Consider the following 24,552-nt stretch of genomic DNA (forward strand, 5'->3'; position numbering starts at 1 on the left):
GAAGCAACTCAAAGGAATCAAGAATCAATTAATTGGATTTCTAAATTAAGAATTAGAGCTATATGGAGGAACTGATGAGTGTGTGGTACTGACAAAGGGACTTCCTGTGTTGTCATGTAAAAGTTCTCCAAAAACAGAATTGTTACTGAAGCGTTGGGAACATGCTACTGTATGTGTCAGAGTGATTTCATTGTTTGTAGTTTAAGAGGTGAGAGATGAACCTGCATTTCAAACACTTTGTGTTGTTGAGGTGATTTAAATGGAACCGATTCTAAGTTAATGGAGACCCCTGGTGGTCGTGGTGGGAACCAAAAAACTCACAGAAAGTACAAATATCTGAGGGTCACAGACACCATCTACTGGAGTTTGGAGTCTAGTAAAGTACAGGAGCTTTTCTTTTAGGATTGCCATCAGTGTTACACACTGAACCTCAACAGTAGCACAAGCAACAGTGATGCCTATAACTTTCATTCATTAGCACACTTTGCATATGTTTCGTTCCTCAAATAATATCTAATTTTGTGTTGTTACTTCCTTATTTATGCAACAAATGATTGATCATAAAAAAAAGAATCTATGATAACACCAGCAACGTGTATGTAATACATAAATTATGGGTATAAATTTCCTGGCAGTTTTAAGGGAGGTGTATGTGATATCACTGCTGATGTGTTAAGATGAATGTTGGGCCTTAAGGGATTATTTTAACACATACATTTTTTATTTATATTTATTTTATTTTTCTCTTTCATTGTCTTTGATGTTTAACTCCCATGCTTTCCCTTGTGGACTGCCCCAGTATGTAGGAACTGCCTGTGAGCACAAGCCCAGTTCTCCCAGTTCTCTTGTTGTGCTTCCAGTGTGTAAATGTTACTGGATTCAGACATGTCGTGTGGTGGTGAAAACGTTGCACATCTATTTAGGGAGGCAGGTGTGTAGTAACAGGATAAGTGGATCCAGAGTGGCAATCAAAAAGTCCCGGCACTGTCTGAAGTGCAACAAACAATTTAATGCAACGTTTCGGTGCTAGACCTTCTCCTTAGTGTTGGAAAACCATCTGTAAAATGACTCACCCTGTCACTGGCCAGCTGTGTGTGTTACATTAGAGTAACTGTAGTGGAACAGCGTGGGTTGGATTATGGAACATGCAGCTGGAGAAAACAGGTGAATAAATGAGCAACGGGTCAGACAGAGAATCAGAAAAGCTCCGGCTCACAGTGAGAGTCGACACCTTTGGAGTTTATCACATTTTCCACAAAACGACTTCACAAAAATCCACTTTGTTAATATGATCAATATAAAAGAGAAAGAAAATAAAAGTCAGCGAAATCTGTTCTTGACAACTGTGGCCGTGTTGATAAGACACCAATATATATATATATTAAAAAAAAAAACTAACCTGAGCCACATGTTCACAGTACATATTTTCTTTCCAAGATGACAATAATGCTTAAAAAGTTCATATAAAGAAGATATCAATGATTAATCACAGAAAGGCTTGATAAACAATATCAATGTAAAACCACGATTTAGCAAATTCATACATCTCAAAACTCATCTGAGACACAATCCCAAGAAATTACAGTAATTGAAAGAGACATTGAACATTGAACCTGAATCTGAAACAGAAACTCATCGAGCTGAACTTTGAACCTTGGCTACGTTTGGGTTTGAAAGTAGAGAAGTTTGCGGAGGAAGTTAAAGGAACCAGGCATTTGCTTATAGAGCCCTTTTGCAGAGTTTTGGGAGACCTCGTGGTTCACCTGCAAATAAGAACAGTTCATAATCAGATGTGTCTGTGTTTAAATTTAAAAGCACTAAATGAAATGGTCAGAGGGATTTAATCGGGCCCCAGTTAATTTTGCAGTTTTAACAGAGAAGCTCACCATCATCAACATTGTCACTAAGTCATCTGTGGCAGCGTTTTCCTCGAGGATACGGTCCATTGTCTCAACGTACCACGATCCAGACTGGGTGTCTCTCCAAGAAACATAACCTACACACGTCACATGGTCAAAGTGGCGTTAGGAAGACGTTAATATCAAGTCAAGTCGATCTATTGATCTGACTTTACAACGAAGATGAAGTGCTGCTAAAAGCAAACCAGAGCTGTATCCATTTCTAGCTAACTGTATCTATTGTTAATTGTTTTATTTTATTTTTCTTTATTCTCGTAATATTATGACTTAAATTTCTTGGATGAATTTACTCTTAAAAGTATGACTTTGTTCTCCTAAACTCAGATTTTTTTTTCCTTTTCCTAGCTAATTGTATATTATCAATTGTGTTGTTTGTTTTGTGTTGTTTTTGTTGTTGTCTCTTCTTAGACTGTGCGTCACAATAAATGCATTTCAATATAGTATTTTACTCTGCTGTCATATCTGTAGTGTATTGTGATGCTATGATAATGAAAACTGACGGTTTTAATTACTCTGTACATGCAAAACCTCAAAGACAACACACCAGGAAAAGTTGAGTAGGACACCAGAATGTCACTCGGCGTGGGCAGAGTGACTCTGGCGTCCGGTTCGTCTGACATGCTCAGAGAGTCGCTGCTGGATGACATGGGAATGGCGTCCGTCTGGTCGTCTGCTCCGCCGAACGATGGTTTGACCTCATCCGGTGACACCTCAAAACCTGTGTCTCTTTCACCTCAAAGACAAAAGCATTTCCTGTGTGTGAGACACTTGTAGTTCATGTGTAACTTTTAAATGTTGTAAGACTAAACAGCATGTTCAGTGTTAGCTACCTCCTCCACATGCCTGGATGAAGAAAAGTTTGGGTTTGCCCTGTAGAGACGGGCAGTGCTGGCCGTTGAGGTAGTTTGTGATGTGCTGAACTGGGACGGACTGTCCATCCACACCATACACAGCACCAGGGAACCGGTTGTGACTCACCTAAGAGCATAGATATGAGCACACATCAGGTCTTACATGTCATCAGGATTGGAGCTTGTGTAGGTCAAAGAAAGTTCTGGAGTGTCGACCGACAGGTCTTACCTCAGTCCCATGTGACAGCATGATAACCACACAGCAGTCATATTGTGAGTGGTCCTCCTTAGACAGAGCTGACAGTTCACGCTTAATTTGCTGAAATGTGAAGAGAGCTGTTAGCTACATGCTCATAAGCTCACGTGTTTCAGTGAAGTTTCAGACACGGAGGCAGAAGAAATAGTTCTTACTCTTTGTTTCAAGTTTGTCTTGACTTCGACAATAAAGTTGAGCGCCTTGAATCTTCTCTCCAGCTTGTCACAGTCGATGTTGGAGCCTTTTCGGTTGCTCAATTCACTCTGAGGTTCAAACTCCACATTGTTTATGATGAGGCAGTGCCCGCATGGGCTGGCATCCATTTTATAGCTCTGACACAGACATACACGGAAAAGGAGGCACAGACATAAAATATGATATAAATATGTAATGTAGGATTAAACTGATTGTACAGCAATCTTTGTCCTTTTGTTTGTTGTAACAACTTACCTGTATACTGTCCCGTCGTTGTCTGCCTGGTGGTCTTGGTCTTATGTGCTCCCTTTCAGGTGCTGTGACATAAGCATCAATATGTGTTAAACATCAAGAAATTTATCAGATTGTTACTAATATATAAATTAACTGCATATCTTACATGGACTGGGAGTAGTACTGGGTCTCTGTACTGGATGGACAGGGAGTTCTTTTCTTTGCTTGTCAACATCCATTGGAGAGGCTGTTAAAGAAACACAGAGCAATTAATGATAAAAAAGTGTTCACATTACAAGAGTTAAAAGCAATTTCCTACTAAGACACAGTTATGATATTAATCCTCATGAGATATACCATAGTATCACACACTCACAAACTGGGAGAGGCTGCAGAACAGGCCGAAGAACCTCGGTGGGTGTCGCGGGCTGTAGATGAACTGTTGGAGCTCCATTCTGTAGGAGCTCCGCCAGACTGTGCTGCCCTGTCTCCTGAAGGCACAGCAGAAACAATGGAAAAGCTCGACTCCCGCGGGTCTCCAAGTCCCGGACCAACTGTCTGGCCTGGTCCCGTCTGGTCCCAGAGCCCTGAAAGGAGAAAGTTTGAGTTTGAGTGTTCGTAAACACCCCACAACCTGAACCTGAATGCTGCCACCTACATAGCTATCCTACCTTAATCTCATCGATCATGTCCTGGGTGAAAACTCCCTTTTCAAGAAGGCCGTCGTAGAGGTTCGATGGGTCCAAGTCTCTCACCAGGTTGGTCCTGTTGCGCTGAAGGATCTTCTTGTGTCTTTCCTCCATTCTCCATCCGACAGTAACGACCTGAGTGAGGAAGACAGAGGAGCCGTCTTTAAAAAGCTGCAACTGACAAAATATGTGACTGTTGAAAAGTCAGTCGGTATGTTAAAGTGAGCGATGTGATAACAAGTCGCGTGTAAGAGTGAAATTAGACCTACAGACTACAAATGTTAGAAGTTTCGTCTGTTTCGTCTTGTTTGTGCTCGGTTTCACTCGCCACTTCCGTGTTTACATCACCGCTGCCTGTGATTGGTCAACTGAGAGAGCAAATCGCGGAAAAAAATGGGGTGAGTTTGATTCTATTCACCGCGCGCCGCTGCTACGCGGCTACCGTATCACAACATATACATGCTGAAAAATCGCGGCGCGACGGGGATAAAAACCGAGAACACACGAACGAAGCAAAAGGTGTCACCGAATACTCACTCTCCCAAAATTACTTTCGACGCTGGGCGCCTCCCCCCTCCTCTTCTTCAGCTTATTCTGCTTCGCGGCAGCAGGTTGACAGCTTTGCCCTGGTGATGCTGCTGAACACACCCTTCGCGTCTTCACATCAGCGTTAACCGAGACGCCAAGGAGCATTTAAAATCTTCACCAAATATGTGGCGTAGTACCGGTTGACCGCATCTGCTTGAGGTGACTGGGAAAATGTTGAGCTGTTTCGTGGAGACAGCTAGCCACTGTATCAACGCAAATAACCCTAATGGGGAAAAAAAATCTGCGTGAACGTTTTTTTTTATCCCTTAGGAATAACGTTAATGTCACAGTCCAGAAACATGTCAGTAAGATTATGACGTGGTGTTAGCTGTTGCTGTGTTAGTTAGCTGACATATATCCTAGCCTGCCTAGCTTCTGGTTAGCATGCTATAATGTAATTTTCAGCATCTTTAGCTAACCGGTTGTCTTCATCACACAAACGTCAATATGGTTGAAAGGCGGTTTAAACTGAGTTTTAATGCAGATAAAGGTTGTATTGTTATTTCAGGTGTAGTCCACTTTAACTTGATGGTGATATATATGTATATAAACATATTGTTAATTGTTTGTTGCTCTATGATATGTTAAAGGTAGCTGTGATGGCAGGGTCAAAGATGTCTTTGCTGCTGGCTGTAGTGCTGGTCCTCTCAGTGCTGCTTACAGGAGCAACCCATGCCGGGCCTGAGATGGACCCATACAAAATCCTAGGAGTAACCAGGAGTGCAAGCCAGGCTGAAATCAAGAAAGTCTACAAGCGCCTTGCAAAAGAATGGTATATATTTTCACCAGACGCTCACCTGTTGAAATTAAAATACATTCACTTCTTAACTAACAGGTGTCTTTTTCTCAAGGCATCCAGACAAAAACAAAAATCCAGGTGCTGAGGATATGTTCATCAAGATTACCAAATCTTATGAGGTTGGTCACATTTCAAAAATGTGGTCCATCAACTGATGTATCATGGCGTGTGTGTGTTGACTCTGATAAATGCCAGGAACATACAGTATATATTATGAATGACTGGAAGATGTTGTGTCGTATTGATGTTTGTTCCACCCAACATTCAGATCTTATCCAACGAAGACAAACGTGCCAATTATGACCGTTACGGGCAAACTGATGACACCCAGCCTTACAGCAGCGGTCGCTATGGTCATCGCCACGACAGCTTCTACTTCGACGAGTCTTTCTTCAACTTTCCCTTCAACAGCAAAACCCACAGAGACTTTGCTGACAGCAAGTACACGCTGCACTTTAACCAGTACATCAACGACGTGGTGCCCGACAGCTACAAGAGGCCGTACCTGATAAAGATCACCTCTGACTGGTGCTTCAGCTGCATCCACATCGAGCCCGTCTGGAAAGAGGTGGTGCAGGAGATGGAGACTCTAGGTGTGGAAATGACCCAGCTGCTGCCCTGCCCTTTATGAAGTTTCACAGAGTGAGTTGAAGAGGTTGATGTGGATATCCTGTCTTTGCAGGTGTTGGAATCGGCGTGGTGGATGTTGGCTACGAGAGACGGTTAGCCAATCACCTGGGAGCTCACCGCACCCCATCAATACTTGGAGTCATCAATGGCAAAGTGACGTTTTTCCATTATGCTGTTGCGAAGGAGCATCTGAGGCAGTTTGTAGAGGACCTTCTTCCTCAGAGGCTTGTGGAGCGGGTAAATATCTGCCTGTCTTCTCGTAAACACAGTATATTCTGCAGGATGTTACATAATTTGTTTCAGATTAAGATTCAGACTTTATTTATCACAAGAAGGGCAATTCCTTTACAGCTCACCCAGTCCATACACACAACTTCAGAACTCACAGGCAGATCAGTTCATGTCAGAGGCAACAGATCAACATAGGAGGGTCAAACTAAGGAACAACATGCAGGAATAAGTCAAATAAATAAGAGTAACACAAGTACAATAGATAAAAATAACACATTATGTTGCAGTTTCTATGGTGATAGATAATAGAAATACTTTAATTAATGAATGAATGAATAATGAATTAATGAAATTTAAATTAAAATATATTTATATATAATTAAAATGGCAACTGTTGACGTTTAGTAGCCTGATAGCAGAAGGAATGAAGGACGTGGAGCAGCGGTTTGTTCTCCCATTGTAACACTGACCTCAGGACATTACAGTAAATTCATTTGACATAACATGGACAAATCAACAATCAATTAAACCAGCAAATAAATGAGAAAGTTAGAAAACTTTCAATGAATGATTGATAGAAATGTACCCATATACATACACCAAATTAAGAAAATGAGAAAAAAGAAAAGAAAAAAGCAGATGTATATATGTTTATCTACACTCACACATACTCTCCTACACATCTCCGTACTCAGGTGTATATACGATATATATACCTATACGATATCAACCACAAAACCCACATACATACATCCTCCAACTTATAAAAAAAGAAAACTAAAAAACTGCCTGCATACATGGACACCTGTAACTTAGGGCGGGATGGATTGTTTACATTTATCAAAATGAATGAAACAGTTTTGTTTTTTCTTCTTTTTTTTCAAATTTCAGGTCACAGACAAGAATGACCTGCAGTTCTTGAACAGCTGGCACGAGCTCAACAAGCCACACGTGCTTCTGTTCGACCAAGTGCCTGTAGTTCCCCTCTTATACAAAGTAGGCTCTTTTTTTTTATTTGAAATGTACCTCTATGTAACTGCGTCACTAAAACAAACATGTCAATAATTTATCACTGCATCTCCGTAGCTGACAGCTTTTGCGTATAAAGACTACCTGCAGTTCGGCTATGTGGACCAGGGCCTCTCAGAGACGGCCAATCTGCAGAAACAGTTCAATATCAACACTTACGCTCCGACCATGCTGGTCTTCAAAGAGAACATCGACAAGCCTGCTGACATTATACAGGTCAATCACAGCAATATGGAGCCTGAGGACATAAAGTAGATCCGTTCACTGTTGTTTTTACAGTGAAGTAGTTCCACTTTGCTCTTTTTTTTTACGTGGTTATGTTTGTTCTCTGCAGGCTAAAGGAATGAAAAAGCAAATTATCGACGAGTTCATGTCAAACAACAAATTTCTGCTCGCTCCGAGGCTGGTCAATCAGAAGCTGTTTGACGAGCTCTGTCCTGTCAAACAGTTCCACAGACGCAGGAAGTAAGAGAACCAAACATTTTCTCTTTTTTTTTTTTTTTAAACATCTGTTCACACCTGATAAGTTAACGAGAGAAAATTAAAATATGAAACCGAAGTGTCAAATTAAAAATTCAGGTATTTTAAGTTACGCAGTGTGTGTTCACCTACGTCCTGTAACGTCCGTCCTTTCCCTCAGATACTGTGTCCTGCTGATGACACGGGACGAAGAGACCTTTTCTTTTGGGAACCAGGCGTTTCTCTCGTTTGCCTCCGCCAACACCAAGGAAGTCGTTAGGTTCGCCTACGTGTACCAGCGGCTACAGCAACCGCTGTGTGACATCCTCATGCAGAACAAGGACAGCGCACAGTCACCACCACAGGTACACACAAACGCACACACACACACGCACAAACGCACTTCCAACACTACAACTGCCACTTTCACCATGAAGCTACATTTGAGAGTTGGCATTGCTTTAGGTTGTGCACCATGAAATTAATTCATTGTAGCAGGATAATGTATTAACAAGTAAGCTAGACCACCTCAAACCATATGTGATGTCTAATGCTAAAAACCTGATTCCAAGCTCTGCTTTGATAAACACATCACTTCTGTTTTTAAAAATAGTTACTATAACTCAGTAAAGACTTCTGTACAGTATATATAAGCCCATAAAACAAAAAAACAAAAAACGGTCCTTTAATTTTTCCTTATTTTATATATAAAAACAGTGTGAACCATAATAAAGAAGGAAAATATCAACCCAGAAAGTTGCACACGTTTGTTTGAGTTGTTCTGGAGGTGATTTGAAGTTTCTATCTTTATCTGATCATGAGTTCTGCTCATTCTTTGGAGCAGTATTTATGGGTGTTTTTTGTCTGCTCCTTGAAAAATCAAGGCTCTTAGATCACAGACCTTATTCACTGGCACTCAGCTCCTGGATCACTCAGACCTGGAAGCACATCTCTCCCCTTTGTCCCACAGTCACCACTAAGGATGTTTTCACACCTACAGTTCATTTGCTCTGCTCCACATCAGTTGATGAGTTTGTAAAATACAAGAGAACCAGAATGCATCATTACAAACCAGGTGAGAATGTTCTCTCCTCTTATTGGTCAGATTGTCTGGCGCAGGGAAGTAAACACAGGGAAGGATGTTACAGGAACCGTCAAGCTCAAACTTGTGAGTTCCCCTGCTGGTGGGGTCGGAGCCAGTTCCACTTCCTCTAAAGGGTCTTGGTGCGATTGTTTTGGTCTGATTACTGTTTTCTCATCTGCATAAACGAATCGTACTGAGAGGGAAAACCCAACCAGGGTTCTAGAGCAGGTGTGAAAGCACCTTGAAACGATAAGGTGACAGAGACTTTGCTCCAAAATGATGGAACCAGTTTCCTTTAGAAATCAGATGAGCTTTTTATTCACTGGCCTTTTTAGCTTGTCACCTTTTACTCCATTTTCATGTTCATTATTGTGTATTTGCTCCTTTTTATTTTCTTGTATGTTTACATGTTTTTGTATGCAGTATATTTACTATGCTTTTCTTGTGTTTTACTTATTCTGTACATTTGTTTTACTTGCTTTTATTTATCTTAATTGTCCTTTGTACAGCACTCAGTTCAAGGATTATTCCTCACTGCCCAAACAAACTTTTTGGAAAAACTATAATATAACTCCATATAACTCTAATTAAAAAACAAAAATAAAAACTCAATTTTTTTTTCACTCAAGAGTAAAAAGTCCTTTTTTTTGGTATTTCTTTAAAAGATGATTAGATGATTCATACTTCATACATAAAGGGTGCACTGGTCATGATCCATAGCACTGGACTGAGAGCCTCTTTGAAACTGTCTGGTGTGTGTGTATGTGTGTGTGCGTGTGCGCAGGTGGTGATCCTGGAGAGGCGTAACGCTGCAGGGAAGGCCTTGTTTAAACCCGTGACCGCCTGGAACGGCAGTGAAGAAGACAAACAACGTCTTCTGGACGAGCTGGAGCGACTTCAGAAGGACCCGTCCATCCTCATCCACGACGCCATGCTGCCTGAGCTCAACAATGAGTTTGCATCGGTAAGTTCTCTGTGAGTTAAAATGGAGGGTTTGAACGAGTGCTGGGCGATTAATCTAATGTTGTTTTTAATAAGGATTTTTGTCTTTCCAACGATTATGAAAACAAGATAATGAAGATGTCAATTTTCACCCCACCCCTGCAAAAACCAACCCCCCCCCCCCCCCCCCCCCCCCCCCCCCCCCGTCCACTTTCTGTTTACGCTTCGGCGTACGTTAGCAACATATGAACATATGTAGGAGTGCGTCATCTTGAGCAGTTTGCTGGTTCACAGACTTTCTATACATACTCTGGAGAGACCATGTCCTGGTTGGCTGCTGTCCCAGATATATCTCAGATATCTTTAACTTATATCAGATATATAACCAGAAAAAATATAAATCTGTTTTTTTTATTTTATGTTTTTCTTTTTTGATAGTGCTTGATATTAGCTTTACTGTCTACATGCATGCTGCCAGGGTTGATGTGTTGTAGTTGATCTTATTTATTTTGATCTATTTTATTTTTAATCATTTTTATATTATATATTTAATTGTATATTTACATATATATTATTTATTATTTTATTTATTTATCTAATTATTTTAAATATATTTTTTATTTGTTTTTCCGTTGAATTGTATTTAAAACGTTTTTTTTAAAAGCGTGGTGTTTTCAAAATCAATGAGTAATATCGTTAAATAATCATGATCTGAATATTAATCAAATTAATCGTGATTATGATTTTTGTCACAGTCGAGCAGCCGTGCAACAAACTGTGTAACCAGTATTCTTACAACCAGGTACTGTTTGTTAAATATCCACCACCAAAGGTAATGGTTACTAAACGTGGTGCTCTCACTCCGTAGATGTTTGTAATCCGATGGATCTACGCGTCATACGATTACCTCTCTGAAGTCATCGATGATATTCTGCACAACAACTGGTAGGTAGAAATCTGAAGTTTCGTCCAGTTCAGCAGTTCCATGTAAATGTTAATATTTGATGTGACAAATTAAACATTTATAAAGTTTGAAATTGCTCTACACCAGTACTTAACTTTCATGCGAGCTTTCCTCTCCATGTCATGGAAGAACACACTCTTGAGATGTAAATAAATACAGTGTGCTGTGTGTGATGACCTGCAGGCGTGAGATGATGCCTCTTCTGTCCCTCATCTTCTCTGCCTTGTTCATCTTGTTTGGAACTGTGGTGATCCAGGCCTTCAGGTTGGTTGCTTTACTGCACACGTTTCACTAGACCACCAACTCTGTAACTATAGCAACAGCGTCATCTTTTCACCGTATAAACAAAAGCTAAAGACGAGCCAAAGAAAACAGCTGTAATGCTTTTAATTTTACTTTGCTTCATCTGTGCTTTCCCTTTGTTTTTCAGTGACTCAAGTGAAGATAAACAGACAAAACCAAAAGCAAAGGATGGAACAAAAGCAGAGAATGGGTCACCAGGGAGCGGTGCTTCAAGGCAAGAACACATTTAACATTTCACGCTCTACTGAGCGCAGGATTTATCTTTGTGTTTTTAAGATTCAATAATATCAAACACTGCGATATTTCCTGCCATATGCAATTTTTTTCTTTCACTTTTCTGCACTTCTGCCAAGTCTGCCCGTCATTTCACTGCTTTGTGACAAATAAAACTTTTTACTGCTGTTAAGTGGCGGCATCACTTATACCTGAAACATAAAATACAATAATATAATTATATATTATTGAGGAAAAAAAACACCTGAAACATAAAATTTTATATATTGCGATATTTGGGTTGGACTGTTTAAAAAAAAAAAAAAAAAAAAAACTTAACGCAGCAGTTGCTACTAAAATATGTTTAAACTTGAAAGGCTGGGGTCTTCACAACTGATTACTCTACTGAGATATTATTTTTATTTATTAGTATTTATTGCTAATTTTGTATCTTGCCTGTTGAATTCATGTCTGGACTGATGGGACAGATGTTTTTGAACCATTTAATAATTATTTTAGTGTTTTAGGATTTGGGTATCTTGTGGCTGAAAATAAAATGAGATGAATTGAGATGTTACATTTTGGATATCATTTTGGATATATTGTCTTTTATCGCTGTAAATTTTGATAAAGCTCAATGTTTTTGCTGTTGGCTTTAGTCGGCCCCCTAAGAAGAATTTTGTGGAGGTGACGGAGCTGACGGATATCACTTACATGAGCAACCTGGTGAAGCTGAGGCCAGGACACATGAACATAGTGCTGGTGCTCACCGACGCCTCCAAGAACATCCTCCTCAGCAAGTTTGCCAAAGAGGTCTACTCCTTCACAGGGTGAGCGAAACAAACATCCTTCATGGAACAAATGAACTCCATTATATGAGCATTAAATTATTGATACTTCATGACATCTGTTCTTTCTTCTCTCTCCCAGGAGCCTGACGCTGCATTTCTCCTTCCTGAATATTGACAAGCACAGCGAGTGGATGAACACGCTGCTGGAATACGCCCAGGACGCCATGCAGATCGACGCAGACGAGGACGACGGTGGAGACCACAAGATGGACTACACCGGCTACGTGCTGGCACTTAATGGCCACAAGAAATATCTCTGTCTGTTCAAGCCCGTCTACACCGGGGAAGACCTTGAAGGTAAGTCATCTGAGGACGAAGGGGCCACTACAGGGGGGAGATCGAGGTCCAGTTCCCGCGACGACCACCCGCCGCGCAAATCCAACCGGTCCCGCAGCATCTCCACCCTGCAGATCCACCACAAACTGGACCGCCTGGGGTTGTGGATGGAAAGGCTCATGGAGGGAACTTTGCCCCGCTACTACATCCCGTCCTGGCCCGGACTGGACAAGATCACCCCCTGTAAATAGACGGAAGGACTTAGTATTTATCTACCGTCACACAGACATGGTTTCCCTCTCGTGTTCTGCTGAAGTTAGGCTAGAGCTGCCTTTTTTTTTTTTGCATTTGAGATATTTATAGTTAAAGAAGTCTTTAAAAGTTGGGTCAATATTACAAACTTGACATTAGTGTAACTACTGTGGGACAGGTCCTTTAGCGAACCCCCTCTAACACTCATTGCATGCTGTTTTCAACTGTTGCTAGTCTTATTTTATCCAGGCAGATGTTGCTGCAGCTGCAGCTGCTGCTGCCACTGCCTTGTGAACAGGCAACAGAATCACTGTGGCCACATGTGCTCTCCTGCCCTCAGGACCATCAGTCACTGTTACTAACCGAGGCAGGAAAACTACTGTAGTGTTCATTGATGAAAACTGTGAATAGAGATGCATGTCTCTAACACTAAATGTCTTTGCCTTTTTATGCATCTCTGCCCATTTCTATTTATCTAGTTTTTTTAGTTTTAGATTTTCTCCTGAATGCTAACTCGCTTACACAATATAGCAAACTGCTGTAATGACATTTTTGCCTTTTACCTGGACCTCAAGGGGTTATCCGTGTTCTTCCTGATCATATGATTGCAGAAAAAGAAAATTAATACCTGTTTTGTTACATGGAAACTGTTGCAGCTGTGGTTTATAAATGTACGTCACTACAAACAAGAATTATTTAGCTATTTAAAAACCTCAGTTAGCCAGTAGCTTTATGTAGCAACCCTAACAAGCAGGCTGTGTATTTCATGTCCTGAATGTTTTCATACGTCATCGTCATGTCATCTTGAATTACGACAAACACATGACAGTGAGGTCAAACTTAGTTTGTGCTTGCTTGATTTATTAATTTGTTTTGTCCGCATCAAGTGGAAAAATGTCATTAATCAAATTTTGTTGGTACTATGTTATGTAAATATTATACATAATCATGTTATCTATAGGACCTGTATTTTAAAGAGTATGTAACTTGAAAGAAAAGGTGAATGTTTTACATGGATTTATCAAAATGCTGTAGTTATGTTTTTTTTTCTAGTTCTCATGAAAATTTTCTTTTGCGAGTTAGTGTAAAAAGAACTGTCTGCTACTGTCAGATGTTTCAGTTGGTCTTCAGTAGTGTGTTTATCCTCTTGTTGGTTGTAATAAAATGCTTTATGTTTATTAATTAAAACAATATAAAGTTTTAATTGTTGCAGAATTTACCTTCTGTAGGAGTTCATTCAGCAGGACGGCCTGGACATTCAGCATCACCTCTAACAAGAATCAGACCACGGCAGTTAACAAAGCTAAGATATAACACAAATAATTACTGTAACTGTCAATATTGTGGTGGTTGTTTCCCCCACCAACCAGACGAGTTACAGGAAACATGGTCACAGTATCTCCTTCCTGATTTACAGCATCGAATAATGGCCAGAAGTATTTTAGCAGAACATAATGATGTCTAATCGGTTCATCCTTGAGTCCAATTTAATGTTTGCATTTTTGCTCAGGATACAATACCATTAATATAAACTGTGCATGTGTGTTTAGGAGCCCCAAAACAAATACTGCCGCTGTGTTCTCACTGGAAATTACGATCGCAACATGTGACTGATTGTTGCTCAAATGGAAATTGAATGATGCACCTGGAGAGAAACCATGGCAACCACAGACTCTTACGGACCAATAAACCACTTTACCGTACTCTCAGTATAATTAATGTGAATAGTATTTAGACCAGATACATTTCAAACACATGCAGCCCACACATTGAGAGAAAACTGTCAGTAAAACTTTATTTTATTGAAATATTTAACTCATTGGAATAATTGTAGAAAAGAAAACTTATATGTTTGACTGATAACCCACAACTGATCGGGAATAAATCCTAGAACACATACCTGTGGAAAACTACTTTTTCATTTTAAGTTTACATGATCATTTAAATAAAATCCATAATAGGCTTCTATAATGACTTTAATATGTATAATTTTAGCCTGTTATTTTTCTGCATTAGATGCTTGGATGGAGCACTATATTATAATAATGAATTATGCATTTAAAGGAGAAGCCAACCCTTTTTATTCAATTCAAACTGCTTTTTGAGGGACACCTGCAGTGACTGAGGTCAGTGTCAGGATGAGTCTCTACCACATGAATTAAACTGAATGTAACGTCCTTTGTGCAGATTGAAATGTGAGGAGTGAAGTACACGCACCAATCAGCAGGAACATTCAAAATTTCTCCAGGAATTTTCTAGTACTTTTAATGTTATCGTCTACCGGTGCAATCTTGCGTAACTGTATCATCTGTTCTGCTCTTCCTTGTTCAAATTTGGATTTGGATTTTAAAGTGTGTTTTGTCTGTATGCTAATCAGGCTGCGCGGACTCTGTGACAGGATTGGTCGGAGCAGAGAGGAGGAGCCTCTAACTCCACGGCTTCTCCCATTGGTGCGGCAATGATCCTGTGAGTCCTCACCACAGCTGCAGCCTTTCAGCATCAGAGGAAGAAAATTTAAGAGCCCGGGCAGTACATCACTAGTGGAGGCTGACATGAACTTTGATACCATGGTGATTGTTTGAAGTGATTGTTCTGCAGACCAACTGACAACACCAGTGGATTAATAATAAATCATCAGTTCCGCTCTGAGCTGCAGCAGGTGCTTCATTAGTCATCTGATGGCAGAATAAATAGCATTTGGCATCATTTCTGTCTCTGGAGCAGGCCTGAGGTTTCTCTTTGAATTTGGGTGAAAAGTCACTGCTGCATAGTTCAGGTCTGAGCCCTGACCCTGTGAACAAAAGGATTTTCAGTCAGTCTCAATCTCATACAGCTGTGCATGTGAGAAAACGACAATATCATTCACTGACAAATGACTTGAAGTGATTGTAGCAGCTGCTGAAATACAAAAATGTAAAATCTTTAACATCACCTCTGTCTGTTGTGGATTTTCTTCTTCAATGCGAGCTACACAACAGAAACAACATATCTGGTTAATTGACAAATGCTGTTTCAAAATGTTTGTTTTAAACACGATTTTACTATCATGTTGAAGATGCAACTTAAAAAGATGTGAAAGATGTGAAAATACAATAACTATTATTAGAAGTACCTCTCTTAAGCTGTTTTATTTTGACAACCAAACAAATGGTGACCACAGCGAGGGAAACAGTCAGACCGCCCAAGATCATAATCATCGCCTTTGCAAGTCGATTGAACACTTCGATAATGAGAGACAGTTAAATTAGACTTTGTACATTTTATACCACTAGTTGCTTGAGATCTGATCAATATTAAACTGAACAAACTGAATGACACAGTGCACAACAGAAATGTTTAAGTGAGGTAGGATGAATTTAAAATTTAAATTATCTCAAGAGTCTAAAAATTCAAACTGAGGTCTTCCAAAATTACATGTTATGTTGATAGACATCGACCAAAACGCTTATAAAACTTACCTTGCACTTCTAAGTAAGTGGCACCCACAATAAGCGGGTTTTTCCTTATGTAATATCCACAGAAATACAGTCCAGAGTCAGATACATCCACTTGTTTGATTTTGAGAAAGACAGTGGACATGTTGGATGTCATTTCGAATCTTCCATTCTCAAATCCATTACAGTATGAAGCAGAATCAAAAGCCTTGAATATATGAGAAATACAGCGGGCATTCAATAGCTTGACCACCCTGAACCAGAGTATTTGACTAGGAGAACTGGTGTAGTTGGAGCACAGCAAAGTGACCGCGTCACCAGGCTGAACCTCCAAAGTGTAAAACTCCGAAACTGAGACAGAGATCCCGCCTGAAAGAAGCACACAACTGATTAGTTGCAGGAACCCAAACAATAACCTTTGTATGACTTCAGCTATTAAATTGTTCAGTTATTGTATTGTTTTTAAATGCCAGTACTTACAGAGGCTGCAGAGAAGTGAAACCGTTATCAAGGTAAAGTTCTTCATTGTGCTTGTGATCGTGTCACTTCAATGGCACTTTGCAAATGAAAATGCTGCATCTCGGCGTGGGAAGTGTGGGCAGGCTGTGAAAGTAAGACAATACATTTTGTCACTTGTAGAGGAGACGGTTTAGTTCAAAACTTGTGATGAGGTATCACTTCTCTCTTGCTTGTAGCAAAAAGGCCATTATATTGTGACATCTGTCTTCCTGTGGTTGAGACTTTTTTTAGACTGACAGAGTGCTGAAAACCTGTAGCCACTTTAATAATATCCCAAATACCCAAAAGGTGTTTAAATGTTTAAAATCACCCTCTTTAAATAAAGTGAATAAAGTGACATTTTGTGTGTGCGTTCTAATGAAAGTTGATTGTACACAATAATAATGACAATAATGGTAAAAATAATGATAATTGTAAAACTAACGATAATGATGATATTGATAACAATTATAATGCCAACAATGAGTTACAATAATTGCAATAAATGATAATGATGATAATAGTGGCAATGTACGTGGACATGTACAGTATATAGAGCTGCCCCCCCCTTGTTTGTTACCAATTTAAGAGACTCAAAGTAACGTTCAGTATCAATTAGAAACAATTTAAATGAGGGAACTGGTTTAAGAAATTTTTCCTTATGAAAATGAAATTTCCTCAGTAAAATAAAGAGGTTAATAATATTGCAGAAATTGTAATCCTTACATCTGGCTCTCGACTTCCTTGTTCAATTTTCAAGGTACAAGTTGGATGATTGATAGATAGATAGATAGATAGATAGATTATTTTTTTGTGCAGTAAGATGAGACGTTTGCTGCTGCCCCAGCAGACTGCAGCATAAAAAAAGTGCACTGACCACCACTGACTGATAAAACGTGCAGCATTTCACTGCAGACGTCAAAAGACCTGAGCCTCCTGAGGAAAATGAGCCGGCTCTGCATCTTCAGGTAGATGGCATCCGTGTTCAGGGACCAGTCCAGTTTACTGTCCAGGTACACACCTAGGTATTTGTAAGTGTGCACCACCTCAGTGTCTTTCCCTTGAATGTTGACTGTTGACTGTTGTAATCATACAACAAGAACAGCTGCAGAAGAATTATACATCATGCACGGACTGAAATCTCCTCCTCCTCTTTCCACTTTGCCATAAACATCACCATCTGTAGGCTATATTGGATTTTACAGCAGTTTCCACGAACTTGAACATCTGTGGAGAGAGTTACAGTAACACAAAGGAGCCACAAGATGATGCTGTTCCGGCTTTCCGATCAATACCGGAGGATAACAGCCAGACTTGAGTACATGGACCAGACTCGGGCTGAGGACCCAGGCATGTGTTGGGCCCGAAATTTCATTTGGAAATATGATTTTGTTTGTTTCATTGGAGGAAGGTTACGGTCTTTTGTTGCTCCACACTCATCTGATGTTTCAGTCTGCTGTTATTTTTCATCTCTGCAGTGGAGCAGACATCAGTGGACGTTGAAGTCACATGATTTATTTGCCAATATATATTGTCAGTTTCCATTGCATTTCGTGTGTATTTTCTCATTTGATGGTTTGCTGCGTGAGGAAGAGAAAAACAGTTTAAAACAAGAGCTGCTGCTGAGGGTTGATATTGGACTGGAGCTGTGTTTTGTTATGAGGTCAGGTGTTTCTGTTTTTACTTGAGGTAACGGTGACTGAAAAGGAAACTCACTCCCTTCCTTGGAGTAGATTTCACTAAATTTCTTGGCAGACGTTTAACCGTATGTGTGAGAAAGGTGTGTTTGTGTGTGTGTGTGTGTGTGTGTGTGTGTTTTGTGCATTAACTCAAGTCAAGAGCCTGAGTTCCTCTCTTTGCGTTCAGTTTTAATTACCGGAGCCTCGTTGACTGTATCCTGTGTTTGTACCTGTTTTCCTGTGCGTGTTTGAAAGTTCATCCTCAGACCTTAAGTCACACACACATTTGATGTATTTGTGTTATTTCACACAGATTTAGACTAAGAAGTTTAAACAACTTTAGACCAAGCGCAGTAACCTGCAAGTCTTTTTGTTTTGTGCCGTTTGCTCATCTGCAAAAGTTGAGCAAACAAAAATACAGCTCCATAGTTTTAGACTTTAAACCCCAAATCAATTTGTTCCTGCTTTAGATCAAAGTCTTTTAAAATGGGTCATAAAAGCCTCTGTCATTGGTGTATTTGTTGGGGACTATTTTCAGCAGCGGATGAATACACATTTATTGCTGGAGTTAGCTAGTTAAAAAAAAACAAAAACATTCAACCGAACAAACAAACAAAATGAATATAAATACATAGATGTGAATAAATGAAACAGTGTTCCTCGTAATGAAGGAACGTGATGTGACCCTACTGATATTTGAATGGTTTTGGACAACAGTGCAGGTGTATGGCACAGAAGAACAGGGATCTAATGACATCAGATTTATTACAGCGAGTCAAACCTTTTCACAAAGTAAAGACAAGGTCCCGTGCTCACTCTTATGATACTAATGACTTTTAGTCTTTTTCTTTGCTCCTTTCATCTTGTTCAGCAGCAGCCTGTTAGAGATAGCTGGACAGATGCAGGAGAACACTGCTGGGTTTTAAATGGCTGCTTGGAGATAAGACTGCCTCAAGCTTCCTCTAATACTGACCTATTTTAGCTGGGTTCAGACTACACACACACACACACACACACACACACACACACACACACACACACACACACACATAAATCTATATCTTTAACCTCAGTGCCTCCTGAGTCTGCAGTTAGCATGACATCCTGTGCTCCCAGACTTCATTTAAATCAGTTCATTAGTTTGGCCCAAACTTCACTGAGGGATTTAAATCCATTAATTCTTCTGGGTGAAATAATCCTTATCTGTTCTGTTGTGAAAAAAACTTCTATCTTGGAGCAGGGTTAGGTTGTAAGACAGGAGTATAGAAAAGATAAAAACAAATAAAGGTTAAGACAAAGTTAGAGGTACGTTTGGATTATGTTCTTTAGTATTTCTGCCTCCTGTGATCCCACATCCAGAGTTGGTTAAATTAAGGGGAAATCAAACAGCCCTGTAGTTAACACCTTAGTTTGACTCCTGCAGAGGGAACTGAGTTCAGTTCAATTACCTCCTGAAGAAAATCCATGAAATTAACCAAAGCAGTTAAGGAACGAGTAAATCTATACTTGTTGAAATATTAATGTGCTCTCATTGAGTTGTTTTTTCAGTTTGATGAGTAGACACTAGAAAAATGTGGGTTAGAATTGGAAATTGATTGATTAGGATCTTCAGACAACGACTTCTCATAGACTTAATACACAAAAACATTTCACAGCTTGAATTGATGAAATTGATTTATAGCTATATGTTCATGGTCCTGAGGACAGATGACAACCAGTCAGTGAGTGGTTTGTTCTCACATTTATGGTTGAAAAGTCGGAGTTTTAGAGTTTGATAATCTATCAGAGATTGGATTTGAAAGATGGCTCGTTTGAATGGTAAAAGCAAAGGGTAAAATAATGAATTAAGTAGAACTGAAACACTGATTGTTTGGGAAGAGCGGGGTGAAAGAAGTGCTTTTCCCAAAGACGTATAGACGTTTACACGTGGACACCGAATTGGCCACTGGATCTTATGTCAATGTCACCGCCATATTGGTCCAGGCAATGCTGTCCTGTAAATCAGCGCAACGGAGGTGCTGCACTTTTTCTGTATAAAAACCTCTATAACATTTATATTTCTCAATCGATTTCAATGAGTCGTTTCTATATTCAAGAGTTTATGATCTACCTGCAGTGAAAATAAAAATTTGGTTTCTAGTTACTTAAAATCATGATAGTTTAGGCTGAAATCACCAGCCCGCTGCCTGGGCGCATTGCGCAATGGGAGTGAACTAGCAGGTTTGGCTGCACTTAAACCGGCCTCTCTCAAAGAGAGTCCGTGATTCACCACATGGTCATTAATTGTGGCCCTCATCTCATCAGACACCACAGCTCTTGGTCTTCCTCTCCCTGCCACTCTTCTCTCTCCACCAGCTTGTCCTCCTCCACCCATATTTCCAAAAAAATCCATTCAGAAGCCATCCCCTTAAATCTGCTCGCTACAGTAATGAGGCCAAACACACGTCACCTGGGAAGGTTTTCAGCTGCAAACTGCACTCAACTGTTTTTGGAATTATTATTATTTTGTTTTATCATCAATATTTTTGATATTATTTTCTATAGATTTTAATGTGGCTGCAGCAGAAATGCACTATTTTTTTAGTGTGTTAGCATTTGAAAAATGTGCTGCAGAAGTGTAGTGTTTTGCAGGTGGTGGACTCTGACTGAGAAAGGAGTTGATGAATTTTGGTAACTGTGGTCACTGAATGCATTTTGTGTGAAAGCAGTGAAAAGTGATTCACAGTTTGCTCCACATAGACTTCTGTTTCGCCGACTGTGTGAAGAGTTTTGACCAATGCTTGTTAGCAATTGGAAAAAACTGTAACATATGTGCTCACGATATGTTATACAATATAAAAACTCCTCATAGATATTTTTAATGTATGTACATATAGAAATATTTACTATGAATGTTTCAAATATGTTATAAACTCCTATCTTCATATATCCAGAGGATGTAGATATGTGATAATATTATATCCCCACATATGTGGCAACATCCCTTGATATAGGGAAATAAATGCCATAGATTACATTTCTACATGGGAAAATATAATTTAGCTGAGTGGATAAAAAAAAACAAATGTAGAACAATGAAACAACACCAAGAGCAGAATACACAGGCTGTATCTGAAGGAGTTCAGTCCCACCATCAACATCTTGACTGAGCCATGTCTGCCTCCCTCTGATCAGGGAGCCAAACACCTCCGAAGGGTTTTCTTAAACATTAAGTTCTTAAAGATGTTTTTAAACCACTTTGATAAACTCAAAAATTTATTTTCACATTCATCTCTTGAAATACTCGGTTTTTACATATAATTAAATTTACTTGCAATTTGTTTAACCTCACTCTGATACATGTCCTGTATTGTCCTGAGTACAGGGCAAGTAAACAAACATTTTGTGTGTGTGTTTGTGTGAAGGGGAGGATGTGAGGGTTGGACGGTTGGACAGGTCTGGTCAGCAGCTCCCTCTGCAGGCAGACCACGTGAAGGGCAAACTGACGGATCTGCTCCCTCAGCTGAAAGAAAAAATAAACTAAATAATTTTTTTTGTTTGTTTTGTTTTTTCAGGGTTAGTTTTGATAACAGCCATATCTCAGGTGAATCAGACTACAGTCTTTACTGTTCACCCAACAAATTAAGTAACTTTAATCAAATAGTTAAGGTTAACATAGTTAAATAGTTAATTAACATAATTCCAGTGTTCATTGAACATTTATTCAGGATCAGTTGTGGGCTAGCAGTTAAACACCGATAACAGTTATGAATTATGTTCTTCTTTTTTTTTTTTTATTACAAAGTTTTATTTATTTATTTAGCTTCCCTTAAATTTGCCGCTGCAGCCAGCACGTTTGTTCAAAACGCACAACCTTTACTTTGAAGGCAAGCTGTCTCTGTTTCCGGCTCTCGACTTCCTTTTTTTCCTTTTTTTCCCCCTTAATTTAAATTGGAAATTTTACAAACAATCAGACACATCAGTTCTTAAATAAAATAAACAGATTAAAAAAAAATTTAAAAAGAAAGAAAAAGATGAAAATAAATTAAAGTTTTAAAAGACAAACAAAAATACATTAATTAACAAAGGACAAATATGAAATTTAAGTGACTTCTTCAGGCAAACATTTCAGAATATATATATTAACTACTGACATGGATTTCTTGTTTGTTGATTTAAGAAATTTTGCCTCATGAAAATGAAATTTCCCCAGTAAAATAAAGAGGTTAATATTGCAGAAATTGTCATCCTTACATCCGGCCCTCGACTTCCTGGTTCAACTTTCATGGTAAAAGTTGAATATTGGAACAAACTGACGCTTTTGTTCGCTGAATTGAATTGCACGTTTTCATTTAATGGGACAATAAGACACGCAAAGCGTTAAAAACGTCAACATACATTTGCAGAATAATATTTCATGAACGGACCGATTAACTCATATATGACGTTTTATAAAGGCTGGAGTTTGTCAAAGAAGGGAACATCGTTTGGAGGTTTGCGCATGCGCATTGCGGCTGTTTCTACTGTGAGGGTTCCAATACACACTCATTCAAAAAACGCCAACTTCTCTCATGAAATACACAGACGATACATTTTTTCCAGAACTCGTCACGTTGCGGGCTAAATTCACACCTCTTGGTCAGTGTTCCGGTGGTCCATCTTAAAATAATCATCTAATAAATGAGATATTAGGCCTTAAAATCAGGTGTTTTGATTGCGTGCCTGTTTGATTGACATGCCTGCTCTGCAATGATTGATCAGCTGACGCGGCAGGCCGGGAGGTCGATCACCGGAGTAGCAGTCACCTGAGGAAAGCTTGGTTCGTGTGCATTGTATTGAATCAGTTGTGTTAAATTTCTATTATTTTTCTCAATATTTGTCTGTGGAGGAGGAGTTTTGCACCGACAGTTTTTCTGTCAGTTCTTTAGTTTTAATGAGTTTTCGGTTCACAGTCATTATGGCTCGTTCTTTGGCGCTAACAGACTGGAGAGACGCTGATATACAGTTTTGTTTTCGGTGAGTAAATGTTTATTTTCTGAATGTCCTACAGTTTTAATGTGTATGATGCTCACTTAAAACTAATGCGTTTTTTCTCTCTACGGGAGACAGTTAACATCCAAATTAATATTAGAGTTAATGTGAATTACAGATGCACTTTGCTAACCTAGCTAGCTAGCTAACGGATAACTTAGTGTTTGTTATGCTAAACGTACCTGGTCCCAAACACGCAAACATGTGCAGGACAAGGATAAATATGTTATTAGAAAAAATCAGTCGCTGATAGAATTTTCCTACATGCAGCAAAACATTCAAGTTTATCTCATTAACTTATTTCTGTCTCCTCTTCTCGCTGGTATCTTATTGTATTTAGTACAATACACAATGTATACTAGAACATTATCTTGTAGGGGTTTGTCATTTAATACTTTAAATTCATACACTGGAGTAGCTGAAGCAGATATTCATGTACCTGCCCTGACAGCTGGTATATGTGTGTGTGATTAACTGTGATCCACTATGTCTGAACTAAAGTGTTTGTCTTTTACTTTCATTCAAAGGTATCCAGGTATGAATCTGTGCGTACAGCATGTAGACACCCCCGTTTTCATTAGCTCTAGCATTAGCAGCTGGTTCACTGGCATTGTTCATTGAATGAATTCAACAATTTTATTAGAATGCAAAATAACGTGGGGGGATAGCTAGCATCTTTATTGATGACAAATGGATAAACTGACGGTGACAAAGAAGACATTTTAACCATGAAGCACGATAGACAAGTGACAAAATGTATATAAAGTGACATTTTGTTTGGGATTGTATATAATAATAATAATAATAATAATAATGACAATTTTAAAAATAACATGCCTGTTGTCATATTGAGTCATAGCGGCCCTGGCTAGAGGGGAAGCGCAGGATGCTTGGCCTTACTGTTGCCAAGGTGATCCAGAGGATCTCCTGGGAGGAGTGGAGGCTCCACTGATGGAGGAGGACACATGGGGCAGAGGAGAAGGTCCTCCTCATCCAGGATCTCTTCTTCGTCACCCTGGACGTCTGTTTGCTAGATTCTCTCTGCATCCGGGACATATGGAGACACAGAGGCGCCACCTCAGCTGCATTCAGGACCCAGCAGGTGTGCAGCTGTACACAGACTGGTAGGCTGACAAAGGGCGGGGTCAGCCTTCCGGTTTCCACCA

General features: G+C 39.5%; 3 protein-coding genes across 6 annotated transcripts; 1 reads left to right on the forward strand and 2 right to left on the reverse strand.

The window, feature by feature from the left end:
• Positions 1-1,218: 1,218 nt before the first annotated feature.
• Positions 1,219-4,837, reverse strand: casp9 (caspase 9, apoptosis-related cysteine peptidase). Of its 2 annotated transcripts, none has more exons than XM_056385093.1 (11): positions 4,682-4,837; positions 4,127-4,279; positions 3,832-4,042; positions 3,622-3,702; positions 3,477-3,538; positions 3,182-3,358; positions 3,000-3,089; positions 2,750-2,897; positions 2,464-2,652; positions 1,887-1,996; positions 1,219-1,763 (listed from the first exon to the last, which is right to left on the reverse strand). In XM_056385093.1, the coding sequence occupies exons 1-11, from the start codon at positions 4,835-4,837 to the stop codon at positions 1,659-1,661; spliced, it is 1,482 nt and encodes a 493-aa protein (XP_056241068.1). In that variant the 3' UTR covers positions 1,219-1,658. The 2 variants fall into 2 exon arrangements, with proteins under 2 accessions (XP_056241068.1, XP_056241069.1); XM_056385094.1 differs by lacking the exon at positions 4,682-4,837 and adding an exon at positions 4,414-4,492.
• Positions 4,754-13,969, forward strand: dnajc16 (DnaJ (Hsp40) homolog, subfamily C, member 16). Its single transcript, XM_056385092.1, has 15 exons — positions 4,754-4,891; positions 5,323-5,504; positions 5,584-5,650; positions 5,800-6,124; positions 6,214-6,398; positions 7,284-7,388; positions 7,479-7,637; positions 7,756-7,886; positions 8,062-8,245; positions 9,749-9,928; positions 10,775-10,851; positions 11,054-11,134; positions 11,301-11,387; positions 12,046-12,216; positions 12,317-13,969. The coding sequence occupies exons 2-15, from the start codon at positions 5,332-5,334 to the stop codon at positions 12,762-12,764; spliced, it is 2,373 nt and encodes a 790-aa protein (XP_056241067.1). The 5' UTR covers positions 4,754-4,891; positions 5,323-5,331; the 3' UTR covers positions 12,765-13,969.
• Positions 13,970-14,541: 572 nt separating this feature from the next.
• On the reverse strand, positions 14,542-17,809 carry LOC130174863 (uncharacterized). 3 transcript variants are annotated; one of them, XM_056385097.1, is made up of 6 exons: positions 17,625-17,809; positions 16,680-16,802; positions 16,224-16,568; positions 15,878-15,985; positions 15,698-15,732; positions 14,542-15,556 (listed from the first exon to the last, which is right to left on the reverse strand). In XM_056385097.1, exons 2-6 carry the CDS (start codon positions 16,723-16,725, stop codon positions 15,437-15,439), a joined length of 654 nt encoding a protein of 217 aa, XP_056241072.1. In that variant the 5' UTR covers positions 16,726-16,802; positions 17,625-17,809; the 3' UTR covers positions 14,542-15,436. The 3 variants fall into 3 exon arrangements, with proteins under 3 accessions (XP_056241072.1, XP_056241071.1, XP_056241070.1); XM_056385096.1 differs by having other exon boundaries at positions 17,575-17,809; XM_056385095.1 differs by having other exon boundaries at positions 17,424-17,809.
• Between the last annotated feature and the right edge of the window lie 6,743 nt (positions 17,810-24,552).

This window comes from Seriola aureovittata, chromosome 9, assembly GCF_021018895.1.
Source record: "Seriola aureovittata isolate HTS-2021-v1 ecotype China chromosome 9, ASM2101889v1, whole genome shotgun sequence".
NCBI classification, from domain to species: domain Eukaryota; kingdom Metazoa; phylum Chordata; class Actinopteri; order Carangiformes; family Carangidae; genus Seriola; species Seriola aureovittata.

Bases quoted from the DNA above. Each gene is read 5' to 3' on its own strand.
- casp9 (XM_056385093.1), bottom strand. From the start codon at position 4,837: ATGCTCCTTGGCGTCTCGGTTAACGCTGATGTGAAGACGCGAAGGGTG. The intron at 3,359-3,476 runs GTAAGTTGTTAC...TGTCTGTGTCAG, and splicing joins AACGACGGGACAGTATACAG to AGCTATAAAATGGATGCCAG. The intron at 1,997-2,463 runs GTGTGTTGTCTT...TGACGTGTGTAG, and splicing joins GTCCTACTCAACTTTTCCTG to GTTATGTTTCTTGGAGAGAC.
- dnajc16 (XM_056385092.1), top strand. From the start codon at position 5,332: ATGGCAGGGTCAAAGATGTCTTTGCTGCTGGCTGTAGTGCTGGTCCTC. The intron at 5,505-5,583 runs GTATATATTTTC...CTTTTTCTCAAG, and splicing joins AAGCGCCTTGCAAAAGAATG to GCATCCAGACAAAAACAAAA. The intron at 8,246-9,748 runs GTACACACAAAC...GCGTGTGCGCAG, and splicing joins GCGCACAGTCACCACCACAG to GTGGTGATCCTGGAGAGGCG.
- LOC130174863 (XM_056385097.1), bottom strand. From the start codon at position 16,725: ATGAAGAACTTTACCTTGATAACGGTTTCACTTCTCTGCAGCCTCT. The intron at 16,569-16,679 runs GTAAGTACTGGC...TGCTTCTTTCAG, and splicing joins TTCACTTCTCTGCAGCCTCT to GCGGGATCTCTGTCTCAGTT. The intron at 15,733-15,877 runs GTACTTCTAATA...TCTGTTGTGTAG, and splicing joins AATAAAACAGCTTAAGAGAG to CTCGCATTGAAGAAGAAAAT.